At 40.0% G+C, this 20,278-nt stretch overlaps 2 protein-coding genes across 2 annotated transcripts; both read right to left on the bottom strand.

Annotated features, from left to right (window-relative positions):
* Window positions 1-1,542: 1,542 nt before the first annotated feature.
* LOC113034480 (cytochrome P450 3A56-like) lies at window positions 1,543-8,317 on the bottom strand. Its single transcript, XM_026189014.2, has 14 exons — window positions 8,230-8,317; window positions 7,990-8,149; window positions 7,743-7,836; window positions 7,491-7,543; window positions 7,157-7,256; window positions 6,035-6,151; window positions 4,768-4,853; window positions 4,533-4,675; window positions 4,288-4,412; window positions 3,698-3,782; window positions 2,980-3,140; window positions 2,650-2,876; window positions 1,954-2,116; window positions 1,543-1,860 (listed from the first exon to the last, which is right to left on the bottom strand). Exons 1-14 carry the CDS (start codon window positions 8,300-8,302, stop codon window positions 1,786-1,788), a joined length of 1,662 nt encoding a protein of 553 aa, XP_026044799.2. The 5' UTR covers window positions 8,303-8,317; the 3' UTR covers window positions 1,543-1,785.
* Window positions 8,318-12,188: 3,871 nt separating this feature from the next.
* On the bottom strand, window positions 12,189-20,251 carry LOC113035349 (cytochrome P450 3A40-like). Its single transcript, XM_026190881.2, has 13 exons — window positions 20,059-20,251; window positions 19,845-19,938; window positions 19,654-19,706; window positions 19,318-19,417; window positions 18,659-18,775; window positions 16,747-16,832; window positions 16,515-16,657; window positions 16,293-16,417; window positions 15,783-15,867; window positions 15,396-15,556; window positions 15,072-15,298; window positions 12,782-12,944; window positions 12,189-12,692 (listed from the first exon to the last, which is right to left on the bottom strand). The coding sequence occupies exons 1-13, from the start codon at window positions 20,124-20,126 to the stop codon at window positions 12,618-12,620; spliced, it is 1,497 nt and encodes a 498-aa protein (XP_026046666.2). The 5' UTR covers window positions 20,127-20,251; the 3' UTR covers window positions 12,189-12,617.
* Window positions 20,252-20,278: the final 27 nt, after the last annotated feature.

Raw genomic sequence — 20,278 nt, 5'->3', positions numbered from 1 at the left:
GTCATTAATTCAGTACAGGCAGCTGCCGAATCAGCTGGATTGATATGCCAGCATTCCCAATTCTAGGAAGCAGCACTGTTCTTCCTGTTACAGTCTATTCTTTCTCTTTTACTGGTGGATGCTTATATTTAACAGTTTCAAATAATCAAGTCAATATATGTGAATCCCTGCAACGCCTAATATCGTTATTTCAGAAACAGCAGCTCCACCCACCTGCTGTTCAACTCTCAGCTTTGAGGGACAGCCAAGTAGAAGAAAGTTTGATAGGTGGAAGGTTTAGTATTATTGTTAGGATTTTCTTGCATTTAAGAATTCAATCAAAAGATCTCAAAGACAGGATTCAAATTTATCTTGTGACTCTTTGGTGTGTCTCTGTTCAGAGACTAAAGAATTGACTAGAAAACACCTGAACCTGTATAAATATTAGGTTATGTTAGACACTCCACACTGAGGGCATCTTTTCGTTTAATAGCATCAGTAAACTTTATGAGTACTGTTTCTTTATTTTTCTGTGATGACTGATGAAAGGCTTGAGCTGGGTCTGACACAGAAAACGTTTCCTCCAGTCTTCCAAGTAGCATTCTGCTTACTTAGATTTTTGAGGATAAATTCAGTTTCGTGGAGCAGTATTGGTGAACTTTATGGTTTCCTTTTTGTCTACAACTGTGAAATTGATTTTCCCACCACTTTATAAATCATGCTCAATTACTTTGGACCCTTAGGTGGACACATTAAAACAGACTAAAAAATGCTTCTGGTGACAACGTGCAAAGAATAATGTCAATAAAGGTTTGCTCACACCTGAAGGTGAGGGCTGGAGGATGACTGGATGACTGGATGGCTAGAATGAAAACCAGCAGTGTTCCCTGGGCTGCAGAGACACTGTGGTTAAGGCTGTTTTGTGCTACACCAATTAAAAAGGTGGAAAATGGCAGAAACGTCCTGCTGTTTTCCTATTTCAGTGTCCTGCACACTGATATAAACACAGGAGCAACGACTCCAGATTATCTTCTTATATTACTGTCAGTTACACTTTAACCCATCATGTAGCATCTGCAGGCTCTATGCCATGTATGCACACAAGATGAAAGTATTTATGCTCACTGTCTCACCTTTGCTGCTGATAAATTCTCATTGGGGTGGGTAAATCAACCTGGTGTCAGTGGCTCCATTTAAAAGTAGATGCTTTCAAGGTCACTGTTTATTTAGTTACAACCTACTGCAATATTTCCTTAAAAGGTTGTGATAATCAGGTCACCTGCTGGCTCTTCCCCTAGATACTATTGGCACCGATGACTGATTGTGTAATACATCTTTTATAAAAAGTGTGTATCTGATGGGTCTTACAAAGGAAACTTTATAATGCAAACACACACGCACCCAAACACATCCAAGAACACCACAATGTTGAGCTCACCTGTATACTTCATAGCTTCAGGTGGTTTTCAGACAACAACATCAGTCAACTCAATTATTGTGCTGTATTCACGCTGCCAAGTTTAAGGTATAAAAAATAAATTACAAAAGATAACTCTAACTTCATTTTGTTTTTATGCCACTTTATTTCTTCAAATGATCACCGTCATTATTATTTGTGTACATTTAAGAAAACTCAGATTAAACATTCAACACAATAAAAAATGAATTAAAATACATTTGATTTATCACAAAGCAGCTGAAAAAAGAAATTACATGGTCAATGTCATCCTGGCAGCAGTTCCCTCACATCAAAGGAAAATCATAAAATAACATGTTTGATCAGATTTGGAGACGTTCCCTCTTAGACTACTTATTTCTGGGAACAAACTTGAGTTTTACAGGCTGAACTGGCTGAAACTTCCAGTCAAACCGAAGTGGAATCTAAAAAAAAGAAAGAAAAGAAATGGATGTAACATCAGTGACAGGACAGCAGAGTACCATGACAGTCTAAATGTGGAGGTTTGCTGCTCTTACCATTGTCTCTTTGCATGTTTCCAAAGTGTACTTCTGCAAGAGACGGACAATAACCATCTTCATGACGAGGAGGGCGTAGCGCATCCCAACGCAGTTACGAGGGCCGAGTCCAAATGGCATGAACGCGTATGGGTTCACCTCCTCCATGTTGTCTTTACTGAACCTGCAGATACAGATCAAACAAACTTGTAGATATGTAAAGTGAAATAATTATTTTTGTATTGAAACATGATTTTTAGGCAGTCTGTAGACCTACAACGTAAAGAGTACGGGGGCATAGATCAGGGCAAAAGTATTCTATTACTTCTAAAGCTTTGTTCGGGGATTAGGGACCCATTGGCCAGTCCCCTTACAGCAGGGAAAAACCTATGATCAAAGCAGTACTTAGGTGGAAGCTACACTAGATAAAAAGCATTGAAGAAAACCAGTCCCACAGTGCAGCACTCTCAGTCTTAGGGAACCAGCCAGCTTCCAGAATAATAATGACTCAAAACAGCTGCAGACAACACTGCAGAGGTTTTGGGATGCGTAACTGGCTGTCTCTCAATTGAACCACTGAGAACATCAGTGAAGGGACCTACATATGGCACCTCATTGATCTACCAAAGATAAAGCAAAGCATAATGTCCCAGGTTTCACTAATTACAGGATGACCAGGTCCTTCATAACCTTGTGATGACACACCTACACATTTACCTCTCTGGTCTGAAAAGCTCAGGTGAGTCCCAGTAGCGTGGGTCTTTGTGCAACACCCACGCAGGAATCCCAATTGTGGTTCCTTCAGGGATGGTGAGTCCATTCACTTGCACAGTTTTTTTGCACACCCTGTCAATTCGAGGGGCAGTGGGAATCAGTCGCATTGATTCAAGTATAACTTGGTCCAGGTACTGTAGACCGGTCAGCTCTTCATATGAAATGGGTGCCTAGACAAAATATAAAGAAGAAGGCAAACATAAAAACAAATATGCAAATGGTGTCCACCATTGAATCGAGAATGGCAACAAATTATGTGATGAATTACTGTACATCTTTCTTCAGCTTAGCATCAATTTCTTTGTGTAAGGTCTGCAACGCATCAGGGTTGGTGGCCAGATTATAAAGGATGTTAGTTAGAGTGGTACTGGTGGTGTCGTAGCCTCCAAAGATGAAGACCAAGGCCTGGGAAAGGATCTCATGTTCAGTCAAACCTATGGAAAGAACATTTCATGATCTTACTTAAGAGAAATCAGTATCTAGTACTTATAACTTTCTTGCCCCTGTGGGTGGTCAAGCTCCATCAACCTCGGGTCCTCGTGTGTGTGTGTGTGTGTGGGTGGGGGGTGGGGTGGGGGGTCCTACAGGGCTCAGTTCTAGGCCCCCTCCTCTTCTCTTTATATCTGCTTCCTCTTGGTTGTATACTGAGAAAGCACGGCATTGCATTCCACTTTTATGCTGATGACTGTCAGATCTATGTACCTCTAAAGAAAGAAGGCACATACTCCACACAGCCATAACTTCAGTGTCTTGATGACATTAAGGCTTGGATGTCTCTTAACTTTTTAAAATTCAATGATAAAAAGACTGAGGTCATGGTTTTTGGTACCCCCACTGAGACCCCCAATGTGTATTTAGATACCTTGGCCAAGTGTGTTAAACCAGCTGTCACAAACCTGGGGGTCAAAGTGGACTGTGATCTGAAGTTTGACAATTAGATTAAGGCAGTGGTAAAATCTAGCTTCAGCTTACTTCTGTGGTAAACACATACCTTTACTTGGCTGTTCTTCATCGTTCTTATACGTCTTTTCTGGGATCTCACTCTGGATAAACACCTGCAGGAAGTCTGCTCGAGCCTACATCAGAAAAGACAATATTCAAATATGCTCACATGTGGATGATTGAGAGTCAACAGCAGAAGAAAATTATCAATAATGTTTGCGGTGTGCATAGACTGTATATAAAAGATGGCAAATGATTTCAGGGTTTGCCCTAAATTATTTTCCCGTAGCTTACAGGGAGCGAGTCCTGTGGTTTCAAAGCTAGATGTATGTGGAAAACCTATACATCTCGCTTTGTCTCTCATGTCTGTAAACATTTCTGATGAGCTGATGGCCTCTGTGACTAGTTTCATGTCCTTTTCAATCAACAATAGGTTTACTTTTTAAATTATGGTCCCCAATAGAGTTGTAAAGGAGGATAAAGCATGCTCTACTATGTGAATGACAGGTTGCCAGTGAACATGCAGTATCCCAAAAGCTGCTTCTGGCTTTAAAATAATCAAGATAGAGACATCAAAAAGACAACATGACGTGTATGGACACAACAATGTTGATGTTCCTTTATAAATTTAATACTTACAGATTTGTCTTCATGATGCTGGTTTTTAAATTTCTTGAGGAGGTTGTAGAAAAAGTCAACACTGTCCTTGGGTATGATTTCCATGTTCAGGAACTTTGCCAGACGTCTACCAAACGGAACTGCCACTGAAAGGAGACCAGACCGAATACCAGTAAGCAAAATTTGACATCCTGCAGATACTATTGAGTTTGCTTTCTGAAAACAAAACATTGAATGAGTTTTTAAAAGTCAAAAGAAGGACATACTTATTAATAAGAAAAGCCACATTTTTAATTTAAAGAGCTTCTGCGCTTGAACATTAACTGGATCATTTGGATTGTTTATGGAGTCTGTCTCCACACTGAAAGAAGCACTGGTCACAGTGTCTAAACTGTAAGGAGCCACAAACCTATTAGAGTTGGAAAAGACAAGTGATCAGCGCATTATTTATTTTAGGATGAACAATTTAATATGTTTGCATATTTCAGATTAACAACATACTGTTTGACAGTGATGGGTTCATCCAAATTCATTTCCTCAAGTTTTGCAACAAGTCGTTCTGCATAGCGAGCAACGAGGGGAAAAACCTTTTTTATATAATGGAGACAAAATAAGAAAATTATGTTATTAATATTCTGTAGATGTTAAATGTCTGTCAGATATGTAGAAAGAAAACAGATCAAAACACACTGATGATGTTGGTACATTTTTTGTAAACTCGTTTTCTCTATTTTACAAACTTTAACAATGTCTGTGAAAAAAATAAGAACATCTCTGGGAACTGCTGGCTTTTTTTTATACCATCCATCCATCCATCTTCATCCGCTTTATCCGGGGCCGGGTCGCGGGGGCAGCAGCCTAAGCAAAGAGGCCCAGACCTCCCTCTCCCCAGCCACCTCCTCCAGCTTATCCGGGGGAATACCAAGGCGTTCCCAGGCCAGCCGAGAGATATAATCTCTCCAGCGTGTCCTGGGTCTGCCCCGGGGCCTCCTCCCGGTGGGACATGCCTGGAACACCTCACCCAGGAGGCGCCCAGGGGGCATCCTTGTCAGATGCCCGAACCACCTCAGCTGGCTCCTTTCGATGTGGAGCAGCAGCTGCTCTACTCTGAGCCCCTCCCGGATGGCCGAACTTCTCACCCTATCTCTAAGGGAGAGGCCAGCCACCCTTCGGAGGAAGCTCATTTCTGCCGCTTGTATCCGCGATCTCGTTCTTTCGGTCACTACCCACAGCTCGTGGCCATAGGTGAGGGTAGGGACGTAGATCGACTGGTAAATTGAGAGCTTCGCTTTTACACTCAGCTCCCTCTTCACCACGACGGACCGGTGTAGCGTCCGCATTACTGCAGCTGCAGCCCCAATCCGTCTGTCGATCTCCGGCTCCCTTCTCCCATCACTCGCGAACAAGATCCCGAGATACTTGAACTCCTCCACTTGGGGCAGGAACTCATCCCCGACCTGGAGTGGGCACTCCACCCTTTTCCGGCTGAGAACCATGGCCTCAGATTTGGAGGTGCTGATCCTCATTCCCCCTGCTTCACACTCGGCTGCGAACCGTTCCAGCTTTTTTTATACTTTTTATATAGTTTAATCACATTAGTGGTTATGTCATGACTCATACTCAATCATCCAGGTAATGAAATCCAGAAAAGTTGATTCTGTTCGTCTGGACGTAGCGTTTTCAGTGGGGGAAATGTTTCATCACCTTTCACCCATTGAAAAAGAAACTTTTTGGGATATAAGTGGTTAATGAACTTAGATATATCAACCTGTTTCAGTCTTCCACTGGTGAAGCATGGAGACACGCTGTTGCGAATTCGTTTCCACCTTTCATCTTTGACTACTACAAGAGCGTCATCCATAGGTCCAGTGAAAAAACCAGCATCCTGTGAAAAGGAAATAATAACTCTCAATGTTTGCTTACATTTCCAACATTGGTTTGCACATATAATGTAATGCAATTGGAATCTTCTCTGTGTTGGCTCTATGTTGATTATTCATATAGAACTTCCTTTGGCTAGATCGACACACATGGGTACATGCAAAAGTGGAAAGTAAACAAACGACAAATACCAACATCACCATAAATAAGTACTACAGTGTAAAGAGGTTCGAGTAAAATGTAATCAAAAAAATATCTTAACTACTACCAGTGCTTATTGATTATTGATTAAATAACATGTCAGAAAACTGCTTCAAAGTACACCACTCACTAGTACCGGTACAATGCTGATAATTTATATATTGACCAACTCTTTTTAAACTCAGCTGTACAGGAAGCAGTCCCAGAAACAATAATGTGATGATTTGAATTGGTTTAAATACATAAAACCTTCATAAAATTACCTTTGATTCTGTTATACATAGTGAGATAGATCTTAAACATCTGTTTTTGTTCTCTAGTTTTTATGTGAAACAGTGAAGTGTGTTTCCTGGTTTGCTTCATGTTCTTCAGCTGCTGTGTTGGCTGATGTAACCCTTGAGTAATAAAAGTGTAACTCTTTGTGTAAAGCACAGAGAACTACTGCAAGTTCAGCCTCTTGGATTTTAATATTACTTCATTTACATTTCATGTGGTAACAGTCTTTCCCTGTAGTGCTGCTGTTGTTTTCCTAAACACATCGGCCTGACACTATAAACTACAGCATTTCCCAAGTTGCTTTGGAAATCACTGCTAGCAATTTAGTTAATGTAAAAAAGTGAAAAAGTATTTGTACCTATCTTTTGCTACCATTTTACGTTCTATGTAGAGTGGCAGGACGTCCAAAGGTTTCATGAAATCTAATAAGTGATGCAACTTGACAGAAATCTGAGAGCAGATGTCAGCATTGAACTACATCTGATTTGCTGAATTTTCACTCTGGTACATCATAGAATGAGGAGCTTCTTACCCTGCGGTTGGTGAACACAGAGTAGCACTCCTTCACCATCACGGTTTTAACAATCTCAGGGTCGGCCACCATTAACAACGGCGTTCGTCCATCGTACAACCTGCAAAAAAGAAAACAGCCGTTTACAATAACACAATTCATGGCTAATTGTTTAAGGCATTTTCTGTTTTGTTTTTTAGTTGCTTTAGGCCACAGCATTATTGGCATGAATGAATTCAGAATTTTTGTATATTTATTTATTTTGTGTGTGTGTGTGTGTGGGGGGGGGGGGGGGGGGGGGGGGATTGCATGGCTCACATGAGTGAACTTCCTGGTTGATGAAGTAAATACTCACCCCCAGACGTCCCCATACTTGGCATGACACTCTAGATCAAAACCAAGAAATCCCTGCAAGAAGTAAAATGTTTTTTAGAGTCAATAAGCCACTGAGTAGGACACGTGTTCAAAAACACACAGAAAGCTCAGGCAGGTCAGTGATAGTGACGATTGATAAGGACATTAAATATGTCCTTCTCACTTCTTCAAGATCAAATCAGTCAGCTCCTCGTATCCCAGTCTCTAAGGTGAGTTTGGTTTCTGTGCGTACCTTTCTTATGCCAAGCATCGTTCCAATATAAGGCAGGGGCCTCGGTCCAGGTATCCCCAGCTTTTTGAAGAACCGATATGGCCATAATCCGTACCTGTGTCACAAAACAGAGAAAATCTGAAATCGTCAGTTGGACATTAAAACAAAGGGAACACAAGAGAAACAAAACTCCACGTACGGGTGGTTTGAACGCGACATAAGATAAGGGCTCGATTGTCTTGCAAAACAGTAGTCGAGGAATACTCACAGTAATATCAGCGTGAAAAGCAGGACCAGCAAAGTCCAGGTGGTTGCTGAAAACAGCGTGAAAAACATTGCGACTTCTTTCCGACAAAAAGCTACAGATGAGGAAGAAGGCTGGAAAATCTGTGTTTTTAAAACATCTGCCTCTGTGTGGTGGGAGGAGTCTATGAGACAGAAATGTGATTACGTAATAAGCTCCATAAAGGGTCAGAAGCTTTTAAACTTTTTTTCTTTGCATTCTTACTGTGTTTGCGCAACAACTGAATGAGAAGAAAAGACACTTTAGCCTTCACACTGAACACCACTGCCTGCAACATATGGCAAAATAAAACTAAGCTAAAATGTTTAATTTCTTTATTTCGTTTTTTCTTCTTTCTTTGTTTTGCTATTGTTCTTATTAAACGCATTTCTGATCGTTTTTCATCTTGTTGGGTTATAGAAGGTAAACTTGAAAACAAAGGTGTGGTTATCGGTATTATTTGTGCCGTGAGTGTGAAACGAGCCGCTCTCCTTGCTCTGTAAATTAGCTTTCGTTTTGAATCATTTTAATATTTCTTCACGGTTATAAAGCTGTTAGAATCTGAAGTTCTTCGTTATCCCCATAATAGTTATTTTTCCACCTTCCACGGCTGCTACGTGATTTAGTTGGTCCGTGACTGACTTTTGACATAAAAGTCTTGTTATCCGATCCTCTTTTTTTTATGACGTTTGTGTGAAACTGTTACATCTGCGCATGCTCTGCAGTTTTGTGTAACCTTTCCCACAATAACAGAGGAAGAGCAAGGAGATAAAAACGCTGATGTAATGTTAGTGATATTGGTCACATGTATCAGTGTGCCAAGGGTAACTGCTTAGTAAATGCACGACCTATGTAACACTGGGTTTATTAGTACTTTTTGTCTTATTTGATTAGATTTAAACTGTGTAAATGTAATTAGAATTTAAAATACAATTACACACACACATCATTTGAGTATAAAGGTTTCAGTTTCTTTTCAGTTGTATGAAAATCAGATTTCAGGCAAATTCTTCTCTGTAATATTATTTGTGAGGTTTATTTTCACAAATCAAAAAAGATCATTAACTTTATGTGCGAGAAAAGCTTGGGAATGTTAGGCAGCTGAATAGTGTAGTGGTAAAACTATGCACTTTTGCACCGATAGTCACAAGTTTGATTCCCACCAGGTATCCAGCAAGGGTCCTGGCTTGCATTTAAGAATTCAATCAAAAGATCTCAAAGACAGGATTCAAATTTATCTTGTGACTCTTTGGTGTGTCTCTGTTCAGAGACTAAAGAATTGACTAGAAAACACCTGAACCTGTATAAATATTAGGTTATGTTAGACACTCCACACTGAGGGCATCTTTTCGTTTAATAGCATCAGTAAACTTTATGAGTACTGTTTCTTTATTTTTCTGTGATGACTGATGAAAGGCTTGAGCTGGGTCTGACACAGAAAACGTTTCCTCCAGTCTTCCAAGTAGCATTGTGCTTACTTAGATTTTTGAGGATAAATTCAGTTTCGTGGAGCAGTATTGGTGAACTTTATGGTTTCCTTTTTGTCTACAACTGTGAAATTGATTTTCCCACCACTTTATAAATCATGCTCAATTACTTTGGACCCTTAGGTGGACACATTAAAACAGACTAAAAAATGCTTCTGGTGACAACGTGCAAAGAATAATGTCATTAAAGGTTTGCTCACACCTGAAGGTGAGGGCTGGAGGATGACTGGATGACTTAATGGCTAGAATGAAAACCAGCAGTGTTCCCTGGGCTGCAGAGACACTGTGGTTAAGGCTGTTTTGTGCTACACCAATTAAAAAGGTGGAAAATGGCAGAAACGTCCTGCTGTTTTCCTATTTCAGTGTCCTGCACACTGATATAAACACAGGAGCAACGACTCCAGATTATCTTCTTATATTACTGTCAGTTACACTTTAACCCATCATGTAGCATCTGCAGGCTCTATGCCATGTATGCCATGTGTCTATGCTCACTGTCTCACCTTTGCTGCTGATAATTTCTCATTGGGGCGGGTAAATCAACCTGGTGTTAGTAGCTCCATTTAAGGGCAAATGCTTTCTAGGTCACAGTTTATTTAGTTACAACCTACTGCAATATTTCCTTAAAAGGTTGTGATAATCAGGTCACCTGCTGGCTCTTCCCCTAGATACTATTGGCACCGATGACTGATTGTGTAATACAAAAGTGTGTTACCAATGGGTCTTAAAAAGCAAACTTTATAATGCAAACACACGCACCCAAACACATCCAAGAATAGTTTATATATAAACTATTCTTGGATGTGAGCTCAAGAACTGTATACAGTTCTTGAGCTCACCTTTATACTTCATAGCTTCAGGTGGTTTTCAGACAACTACATCAGCCAACTCAATTATTGTGCTGTATTCACGTTGCCAAGTTTAAGGTATAAAAATTAAATTACCAAAGATAACTCTAAGTTCATTTTGTTTTTTTTATCCTTTTATGCCTTCAAATTATCACCATCATCATTATTTTTGTACATTTAATTTGTCAGAGTAGAAAATAGATCACATACAATTTTCACTTGAGTGACATTTTCACTTCATTTGCAAGTTATAATTTTAGATTAGGGAACTTCATTAATTGAAAATCTCAAAAAAAGTGACTTCCGCTATTACTGTTAGTTATATATGTGACTCTGTTTATGTTGCATGACTGTTTGATTGTTTGGATAAATTAATTAAATGTTTATGATTGATTTTACTCCATTAATATAACTAATGACTCCTCCTGTCTGGAAGCAGAGGACTTATTCAAGATCTAAAACAATAGTACTACATTACGGGAAACGTGCTTATTCGTAGTCTTGCAAGTTACAAGAGAAGATACAACTCTTGTACTCATGGACTTATAAATTTATAAAGTCCTGTTAAAAACAGAAGCACTGAAGTTCAGGTTTAGGATTTTGTTCTGGAATTTGGTAAAAATAAATAAATAAATAAAATAAAAAGATTCAGTACATCAAGTACAAATTTATAATTCAAGTGTTTGGATTTGACGACATATTGTAAGATTTCCTTTTGATATAATCAGCAGTGGACAGCTGTCAACGTTTAAAACAAATTATCAGTAGAAGCTGGTTGGCAGCTGTTGACGCTAGGTGGAGACAGATACCATCAATCAGTAGCGGTTCTTGATACGGGTGACACGGGCGGTTGCCCGGGGCGGCATCACGGGCATCGGCAAAAAAATAAAATAAAATTGCTCGAACTCATGCTGCCCCAACATCATGCCAGCGCATATTGGGAATGGCATAGGCACCGATCGGTTTTCTATCGCCCATTACACCTGTGCACTACTCATGATGTCAGATCAGCATCCTGATGTGGCACACCTGTGAGGTGGGATGGATTATCTCAATATAGCAGATGTGCCCACTACCACACATTTGGACTGATTTGTGACCACTGTTTGGGAGGGATGGTTATATTGTGTATCTGGAATGAATTTTAGGTCTCTACGTCCATCCCATGGGGAATGGGAGCAGTAACAAAGGTGTTGCGTTTATATTTTTGTTGAGTGTATATAGGAAGAGTAAGAAAATAAATATACACTTTAGGACCAGGGGTAAAGGGATCAATAACAATTTAAAATTTATAATTTACAGTTTGATAATTTAAAGTCTCACACACAACCCGTCGAAAGGGGAGGGGGCCGGCTGCTTCCAAATAGAGCATATTTCAATCGTAATGCTGTAAATCCAAGCCCATTATGTAATCATGATTTGAATCCTGGGTTGTGTGAAATCCCAGAAATAAACCCTAGACAAATCGAATCTGTGAACTAAGGTGTAGGTCTGTTAGGTTATGTTGTGGTGATCCTTGTGTTGGGGGATGGGTGTTCATACTGGAGTGCAAAATTAAAACCAATGGAAGATGGACAAGAAAAGTTCAAAGCCATCAGGTGCTCAGTTTATAAAAATGAGAAAAGAGGAGGAGAAACGAGCAAAAGATACAGGTAAGCAGATGTGTCATTGGATAATGGCAGGCCATCCTGAAACAATCAGAGGGAGTGTTCGCCCAGGGCGCTAAATAGGCTAGGACCGCCACTGCCACCAATAATAAGCTACATGCATCAGGGAGATGTGTGTTCACTGCCAGGAGCTTATTTCATGGCCCTGACAGTCTCAAGACAGACTTTCACAAGACTCTGAATTTCTAGTTGTAACTGTATTTATTGCATCACGAAGCTCATACATGAACAGACACCAATTTCTACCAAACTGACACAAAAAAAGAAACCAAACAAGGAAGAAATGTGACCCATAAAGCAGAAGTGTCAAAAGATAATATGCATGTTTGCACTTTTCAGAAGTCACAAGTCCAAGAATGTCATCAAGAAATTCATGCAATTAACCATAAAAGGAGAAATAGCAAAGGTAGATGTGTTTTTTGAACACAGAAAAGTCAGATTAAACATTCAACACAGTAAAAAAAGGGAATTAAAATACATTTGATTCATCAAAATAGCAGCTGAAAAAAGAAATTACATGAACAATGTCATTCCTGGCAGCAGTTCCCTCACGTTAAAGCAAAAGCATAAAATAACATGTTTGATGGGATTTGAAGATGTTCCCTCTTAGATTACTGATTTCTGGGAACAATCTTGAGTTTTACAGGCTGAACTGGCTGAAACTTCCAGTCAAACTGAAGTGGAATCTAAAGAAGAGAAAAGAAATGGATGTAACATCAGGGACAGGACAAAAAAGTAGCATCATAGTCTGAATGTGGAGGAGTGTTGCTCTTACCATGGTCTCTTTGCACGTTTCCAAAGTGTACTTCTGCAAGAGACGGACAACAACCATCTTCATGACGAGGAGGGCGTAGCGCATCCCAACGCAGTTACGAGGGCCGAGTCCAAACGGCATGTACGCATATGGGTTCACCTCCTCTCCGCTGTCTTTACTGAACCTGCAGATACAGATCAAATAAGCCTTTAAAATCATGGAGTTACTACGTAAAAGGAAAAGGCTCTGCATGCTGTTACAGAGGATGCAGTTAATCTAGCTACTCGAAACAGTAGCAAAAAATCCTCTGTTGAATTCTTTTTTTTTTTTTTACATTAATTTCAGGTGTAGTATTCAGTAAGAATATTTGTAGTTTTAACTTCAGTGCTCTAACACAAAAACAAATACTGTTAACCCTCTACAGCACAGCGTGGCCCCTGGACTACAGAAAGTTTTTGGGTGTCTATAATGAGATAAGATTCGGCGTCTCCTAAATCACATCCTGATGAAGCTTTAACACAGTCTTAAGACACCACTGGATAAGTCTCTGGCTATCCTTGACTAAAAGTAAAGGGACCTAAAACTTCTCATGAAGTCTGCTCGAGAGGATCTGTCAGGATAAATGGGATGAATGGCCCAAAATCCATGTGTGGAACCTGCTGCCAAAGGGACTGTTGCAAACTATCCAATTAAGAGAACCTGAGTGTTACAAATGAGAGATTCAAGTTTTTGATTTTCATTAAATTTTCAAAAATGTCAAAATGTCATCACTTCATTACTTGAAATATTAAGAATAAACTGATGGGAACTATAATTTGTATATATTTAAATAGAAGGAATTATGCAAATACACAGAAATCTAAAAAAGATGAAAAGAAATTGAATCTTTTTATAAATGTATTTAAAATAAATCTATAACTAATTTCGATACAGCCTTGCTTTGTCTTGTTGTGATGATTGTGTAGATGTCTTTGAGTCACTTCTTGTCAGCAAACCCAACGGTATTTCAGCATTTATGTCAGATTTGTTTGTAAGGTTTGCAAAGACAAAGTGATATGAGTGGCTTTTGACTTTTCCAGTGCTTTCAACACCATCAGGCCGACCCTCCTGGGTGATAAGTTAGCAGCGATGCAGGTGGATGCTTCTCTGGTGTCCTGGATTGTTGATTACCTGACAGGAAGACCACAATATGTACGTCTCCCACAGTGTGTGTCTGACAAGGCGATTAGCAACACAGGGGCACCACAGGGGACTGTCCTCTCCCCCTTCCTCTTCACCCTCTACACCACAGACTTCAGCCACTGCACAGAGACCTGCCATCTTCAGAAGTTTTCTGATGACTCTGCAGTGGTTGGATGCATCAGCAGGGATGATGAGACAGAGTACCGGGCTGTGGTCGACTCCTTTGTCACGTGGTGTGAGCAGAATCATCTGCAGCTCAACGTGGCAAAGACCAAGGAACTGATCGTGGACTTCAGGAAGACCAGGAAACACTTGACCCCTGTTTCAATCCAGGGGGTCAGTGTTGACATTGTGGAGGACTATAAATACCTTGGAGTACACATTGACAATAAACTGGACTGGGCTAAAAACACCACAGCACTTTACAGGAAGGGCCAGAGTCGTCTCTATTTTTTGAGGCGACTGAGGTCCTTCAACATCTGCCAGAAAATGCTGAGGATTTTCTATGAGTCTGTTGTGGCCAGTGCGATCCTCTATGCTGTTGCATGCTGGGGGAGCAGGCTGAGGGTCGCAGATGCCAACAGACTTAATAAACTAATCCGTAAGGCCAGCAATGTTGTGGGGATGGAGCTGGACTCCCTCAAGGTGGTGTCGGAGAAGCGGATGCTGTCCAAGATAAAGACAATGTTGGATAACACCTCCCACCCACTCCATGACATGCTGGTCAGTCACAGGAGCTCGTTCAGTGAGAGACTGAGATTACCGAAAAGCACCACTGAACGACACAGGAAATCATTCCTGCCTGTGGCCATCTCCCTGTACAACGCATCCACTTAACACACTGTTTGCTGCTACAGCTACACGTTTCTTTTTCAGCTATTTATTTATGAGTGACTTATGTATGTATGTATGTATGTATATATTACTATTCTTAGTTAGTGTATTGTCTGTCTTGTCTTAATGTTGGTTTATAATGGAGCACTGTAACAAAAAATAATTTCCCCCAGGGATCAATAAAGTATTCTGATTCTGATTAGTCTATAGAAATAAACCTTGTAAAGCACCCTTTCTTTAGTAATAGTTTCCAAGATTTAACCAAGATTGGTTCTTGATAAGATTGCAGATTTACCTCTCTGGTCTGAAAAGCTCAGGTGAGTTCCAGTAGCGTGGGTCTTTGTGCAACAGCCACACAGGAATCCCAATTACGGTTCCTTCAGGGATGGTGAGGCCATGCACCTGCACAGTTTTTTTGCATGTCCTGTCGAGCCGAGGGCCAGTGGGAATCAAACGCAACGACTCGAGTATAACATGGTCCAGGTATTGCAGGTCGGTCAGCTCCTCATAAGAAATGGGTTCCTAGGCAAAATATGAAAACACACAATCACAAAAAAGGAAAATGTGATAAGACTGTCTGCTACAGTAACAAGACAAATTATGTGAGAAATTACTGTACATCTTTCTTCAGGTTAGCATCGATTTCTTTGTGTAAGGTCTGCAACGCATCAGGGTTGGTGGCCAGATTATAAAGCATGTATGTAAGAGTGGTACTGGTGGTCTCATAGCCTCCCAAGATGAAGACCAAGGCCTGGGAAAGGATCTCATGTTCAGTCAAACCTATCAAAAAGAGAAAAATCCTTGTCAGTTTCAGAATCATATTCAAAGCTAGTGTATTCCTAATGTAATAACTGACTGGTATTGGTTAAACACTGATTTAAAGTCCAACCTTCCTGGTGTACATTTTTGATACTCATAGCCAGCCTGGCTGTCTCTAAATATTTGCAGGGATGTTATAGGGATATAATATCCCTGTTTATGGATTACCTCTCTGGTAAAAACATACCTTTATTTGGCTGTTCTTCATCATTCTTATACTCCTTTTTTGGGATCTCACTCTGAATTAACACCTGCAGGAAGTCTGCTCGGGCCTAGACCAAAAAGACAACATTCAGTGTCAGCAACAAATGCAAACTTGCTCAAAGTCTATTGACTCAAATATGGGTGACTGAAAGACAACAGCAGAAGAAAATTGCAAATATCTGCAATATGGGTAGACTGTATGTAAAAGATGAACACAGTTTTCAATTGTTGACCAGCTAATAGTCAGGTTATTAAACCTGTGAAAAAAAAAACACATTTCTCATCTTTAGTTTTGTTTTTTTAATACAAATTAAAATTAACCAGAACAAAAATTTGTAGATAAAGGGTAGGCAGCTCATTTCCTGTTTTCAAGCTAATATAATGATCTTGATTGCTGCACTTCACAGACATTAATCTTTAAATATAATGTAACAAAATAGAAAGCCTTTGATTTTGTGAAATGTTGAACTTCTTTTATAAATGTTATTCTTACAGATTCATCTTCACGATGCTGGGTTTTAAATCTCTTAATGATGTTGTAGAAAAAGTCAATGCTGTCTTTGGGCATGATTTCAATCTTCAGGAGCTCCAGCAGATGTTTACCAAAGGGAAAAATCACTGAAAGGAGACAAAAGAGCAGTTGAACAAAAATTAAAAACCTAGCAATACTATATGAGCAAATGGAGTTTGAATAAGGGTCAAAAGGAGGTCATACTTAGGAAAAGTATAGGCCAAAATTTGAAGTTAAGGACCTTCTGGACCTGCACATTCACAGGATCATTTGGATTGTTTATGGAGTCTGTCTCCACACTGAAAGAAGCACTGGTCACAGTGTCTAAACTGTAAGGAGCCACAAACCTATGAGAATTGGAAAAGACAAGTCAGAGCATTATTTACTATAGGATGAACAATGCAATATGCTGGCATATTAAAGATTAACAACATACTGTTTGACATTGATGGGTTCATCCAAATTTGTTTCCTCAAGTTTAGCAACAAGTCGGTCTGCATAGCGAGCAACAAGGGGATAAACCTTAACAAGGAGATAAAGTAGGAGAATTATATTATTTATGTTTTGTTTGGAATGCATGTCAGTGGGTTTACAGAGACAAAAAAAAAAATATGTAGATACTATATACAGTGGGGCAAAAAAGTATTTAGTCAGCCACCGATTGTGCAAGTTCCCCCACCTAAAATGATGACAGAGGTCAGTAATTTGCACCAGAGGTACACTTCAACTGTGAGAGACAGAATGTGAAAAAAAAATCCATGAATCCACATGGTAGGATTTGTAAAGAATTTATTCATAAATCAGGGTGGAAAATAAGTATTTGGTCAATAACAAAAATACAACTCAATACTTTGTAACATAACCTTTGTTGGCAATAACAGAGGTCAGACGTTTACTATAGGTCTTTACCAGGTTTGCACACACAGTAGCTGGTATTTTGGCCCATTCCTCCATGCAGATCTTCTCGAGAGCAGTGATGTTTTGGGGCTGTCGCCGAGCAACACGGACTTTCAACACAGATTTTCTATGGGGTTGAGGTCTGGAGACTGGCTAGGCCACTCCAGGACTTTCAAATGCTTCTTACGGAGCCACTCCTTTGTTGCCCGGGCGGTGTGTTTTGGATCATTGTCATGTTGGAAGACCCAGCCTCGTTTCATCTTCAAAGTTCTCACTGATGGAAGGGGGTTTTGGCTCAAAATCTCACGATACATGGCCCCATTCATTCTGTCCTTAACACAGATCAGTCGTCCTGTCCCCTTGGCAGAAAAACAGCCCCATAGCATGATGTTTCCACCCCCATGCTTCGCAGTAGGTATGGTGTTCTTGGGACACAACTCAGTATTCTTCCTCCTCCAAACACGACGAGTTGAGTTTATACCAAAAAGTTCTACTTTGGTTTCATCTGACCACATGACATTCTCCCAATCCTCTGCTGTATCATCCATGTGCTCTCTGGCAAACTTCAGACGGGCCTGGACATGCACTGGCTTCAGCAGCGGAACACGTCTGGCACTGCGGGATTTGAATCCCTGCCGTTGTAGTGTGTTACTGATGGTGACCTTTGTTACTTTGGTCCCAGCTCTCTGCAGATCATTCACCAGGTCCCCCCGTGTGGTTCTGGGATCTTTGCTCACCGTTCTCATGATCATTTTGACCCCACGGGATGAGATCTTGCGTGGAGCCCCAGATCGAGGGAGATTATCAGTGGTCTTGTATGTCTTCCATTTTCTGATGATTGCTCTCACAGTTGATTTTTTCACACCAAGCTGCTTGCCTATTGTAGATTCACTCTTCCCAGTCTGGTGCAGGTCAACAATACTTTTCCTGGTGTCCTTCGAAAGCTCTTTGGTCTTGGCCATGGCGGAGTTTGGAGTCTGACTGTTTGAGGCTGTGGACAGGTGTCTTTTATACAGATGATGAGTTCAAACAGGTGCCATTCATACAGGTAACGAGTGGGGGACAGAAAAGCTTCTTACAGAAGACGTTACAGGTCTGTGAGAGCCAGAGATTTTCCTTGTTTGAGGTGACCAAATACTTATTTTCCACCCTGATTTACGAATAAATTATTTACAAATCCTGCCATGTGAATTCATGGATTTTTTTTTCACATTCTGTCTCTCACAGTTGAAGTGTACCTCTGGTGCAAATTACTGACCTCTGTCATCATTTTAAGGGGAGGAACTTGCACAATCGGTGGCTGACTAAATACTTTTTTGCCCCACTGTACATCAATGTAACTAACGATGTTGGACCAGAAAGACAGAACTTTTCATAAGACATGAGAGAGAATTTCCTTAAGACAGATTAACAAAATTGGAGTTACAACATAACTGATACATTATATCAACCTGTTTCAGTCTTCCACTGGTGAAGCATGGGGACACGGTGTTCCGAATTCTTTTCCACCTCTCGTCTTTGACTACTGAAACTGCATCATCCAGAGGTCCATTCATAAAACCAGAATCCTGTGAAAATTAAATTACACTTAAAGCTTAAATTTAGCTTCCTCCAGCATCTCCATGTCCAACATCAACTTATGAACTTTGCTGAGATAATGTAATGCAACTGTAATGTCTTTACACCTTTATCTCTAGGTTGACTCTATGGTGTGCATATTATTATTATACATAGAAGAAAGTAAAAAAATATATTTTAAAATGTACATATAGAATACATATGGAAATGTATATTGTAATTTTTTTGTCAAATATATAACTATACAACAAGCTGAAACTTATCTTAATTTAGCACAAAGATTAATAACAAACTAGAATAACAAGCACGTCTGTTATGTCTGTAATGCTGTTTTTTAATATGTGCATAAGTGAGTACAAATGACAAATTTGAAGAAAAAAAAAATACGTTTCCCATGTTTCATTAGTACCCACCCGGCAAAACCAGGCAGGTTGTCAGGCAGTCAAACTATTCCTGCTACTGAATGACGGCTAAATTAACACATTCATGCAAATAGGTTTCACTTTGCTATGTGATACAAAGGGTCTCTTACCCTGCGGTTGGTAAACACAGTGTAGCACTCCTTCACAGTGACAGTTTTAATAATCTCAGGGTCAGCCACCATTAAAACCGGTGTTCTTGCATCGTACAACCTGCAAAAAGGAGGCATCTAGTCATTTGAGCTAACATTTTGGATCTTCATGCTTCAGCCAAAAGAGATTTGCACTTTTTAAAAACTATTTCAGGTCCAAAGGAGGAACACCTTCATAAAAACAGGAAATATTCCCAATCTTAGTCACGCACAGTTTATTTAAAAGACACGTAAGTGCAGCTAAGTGTATTTGGATACATGAGTTGAAAATATCTTTCACATGAAGCAATAACTCACCCCCAGATGTCCCCATACTTCGCATGGCACTCTTGGTCAAAAGCAAGAATTCCCTACAAGAAGATGCATGTATGCATGGATGTATGCATTCAAATTAAATAGAGAAGACAGGTACTCATTGTCAGTCATCAGTCAGCTCCTTTTTACTGTAAGGTGAGGTGTATTACTATGTTGGTGTTTGGTTTCCTTACCTTTTTAAAGCCAAGCCCTGTTCCAACAAAAGGGAGAGGCGATGGTCCAGGTATCCCCAGCTTTTTGAAAAAACGATATGGCCAAATTCCATACCTGTGTTACAAAAAAAGGAGAAAAACTGAGATCGATATGACATCAGTTATTATAAACAAATAACTATCACAACTAATAACAAAGCTTGACACCCATTTGTTTCCTTCGCAGAATACTCACAGCAAAAGCAGGGTAAACACGATCGCCAGCAACGTCCAAGTGGTTGGTGAAAATAATGTGAAAAACATTTTAGACTTTCTTCCTGAAAGCGCTGGAAAAGGAACTGAGGAAACGCGCTGGGAGCCTGATCTTAAAGCCACTCCATGATGGGAGGAGACTGACAAATTATCAGCGAGGCTGTAAAAAAAAAAAAGAAAAGAAAAGAAAAAAAGAGGTCATT

Source organism: Astatotilapia calliptera, chromosome 13 (genome assembly GCF_964374335.1).
Source record: "Astatotilapia calliptera chromosome 13, fAstCal68.1, whole genome shotgun sequence".
Lineage (NCBI taxonomy): Eukaryota > Metazoa > Chordata > Actinopteri > Cichliformes > Cichlidae > Astatotilapia > Astatotilapia calliptera.
Note: the sequence above shows the minus strand (reverse complement) of the source record. Positions and strands in the feature narration are given on the sequence as shown.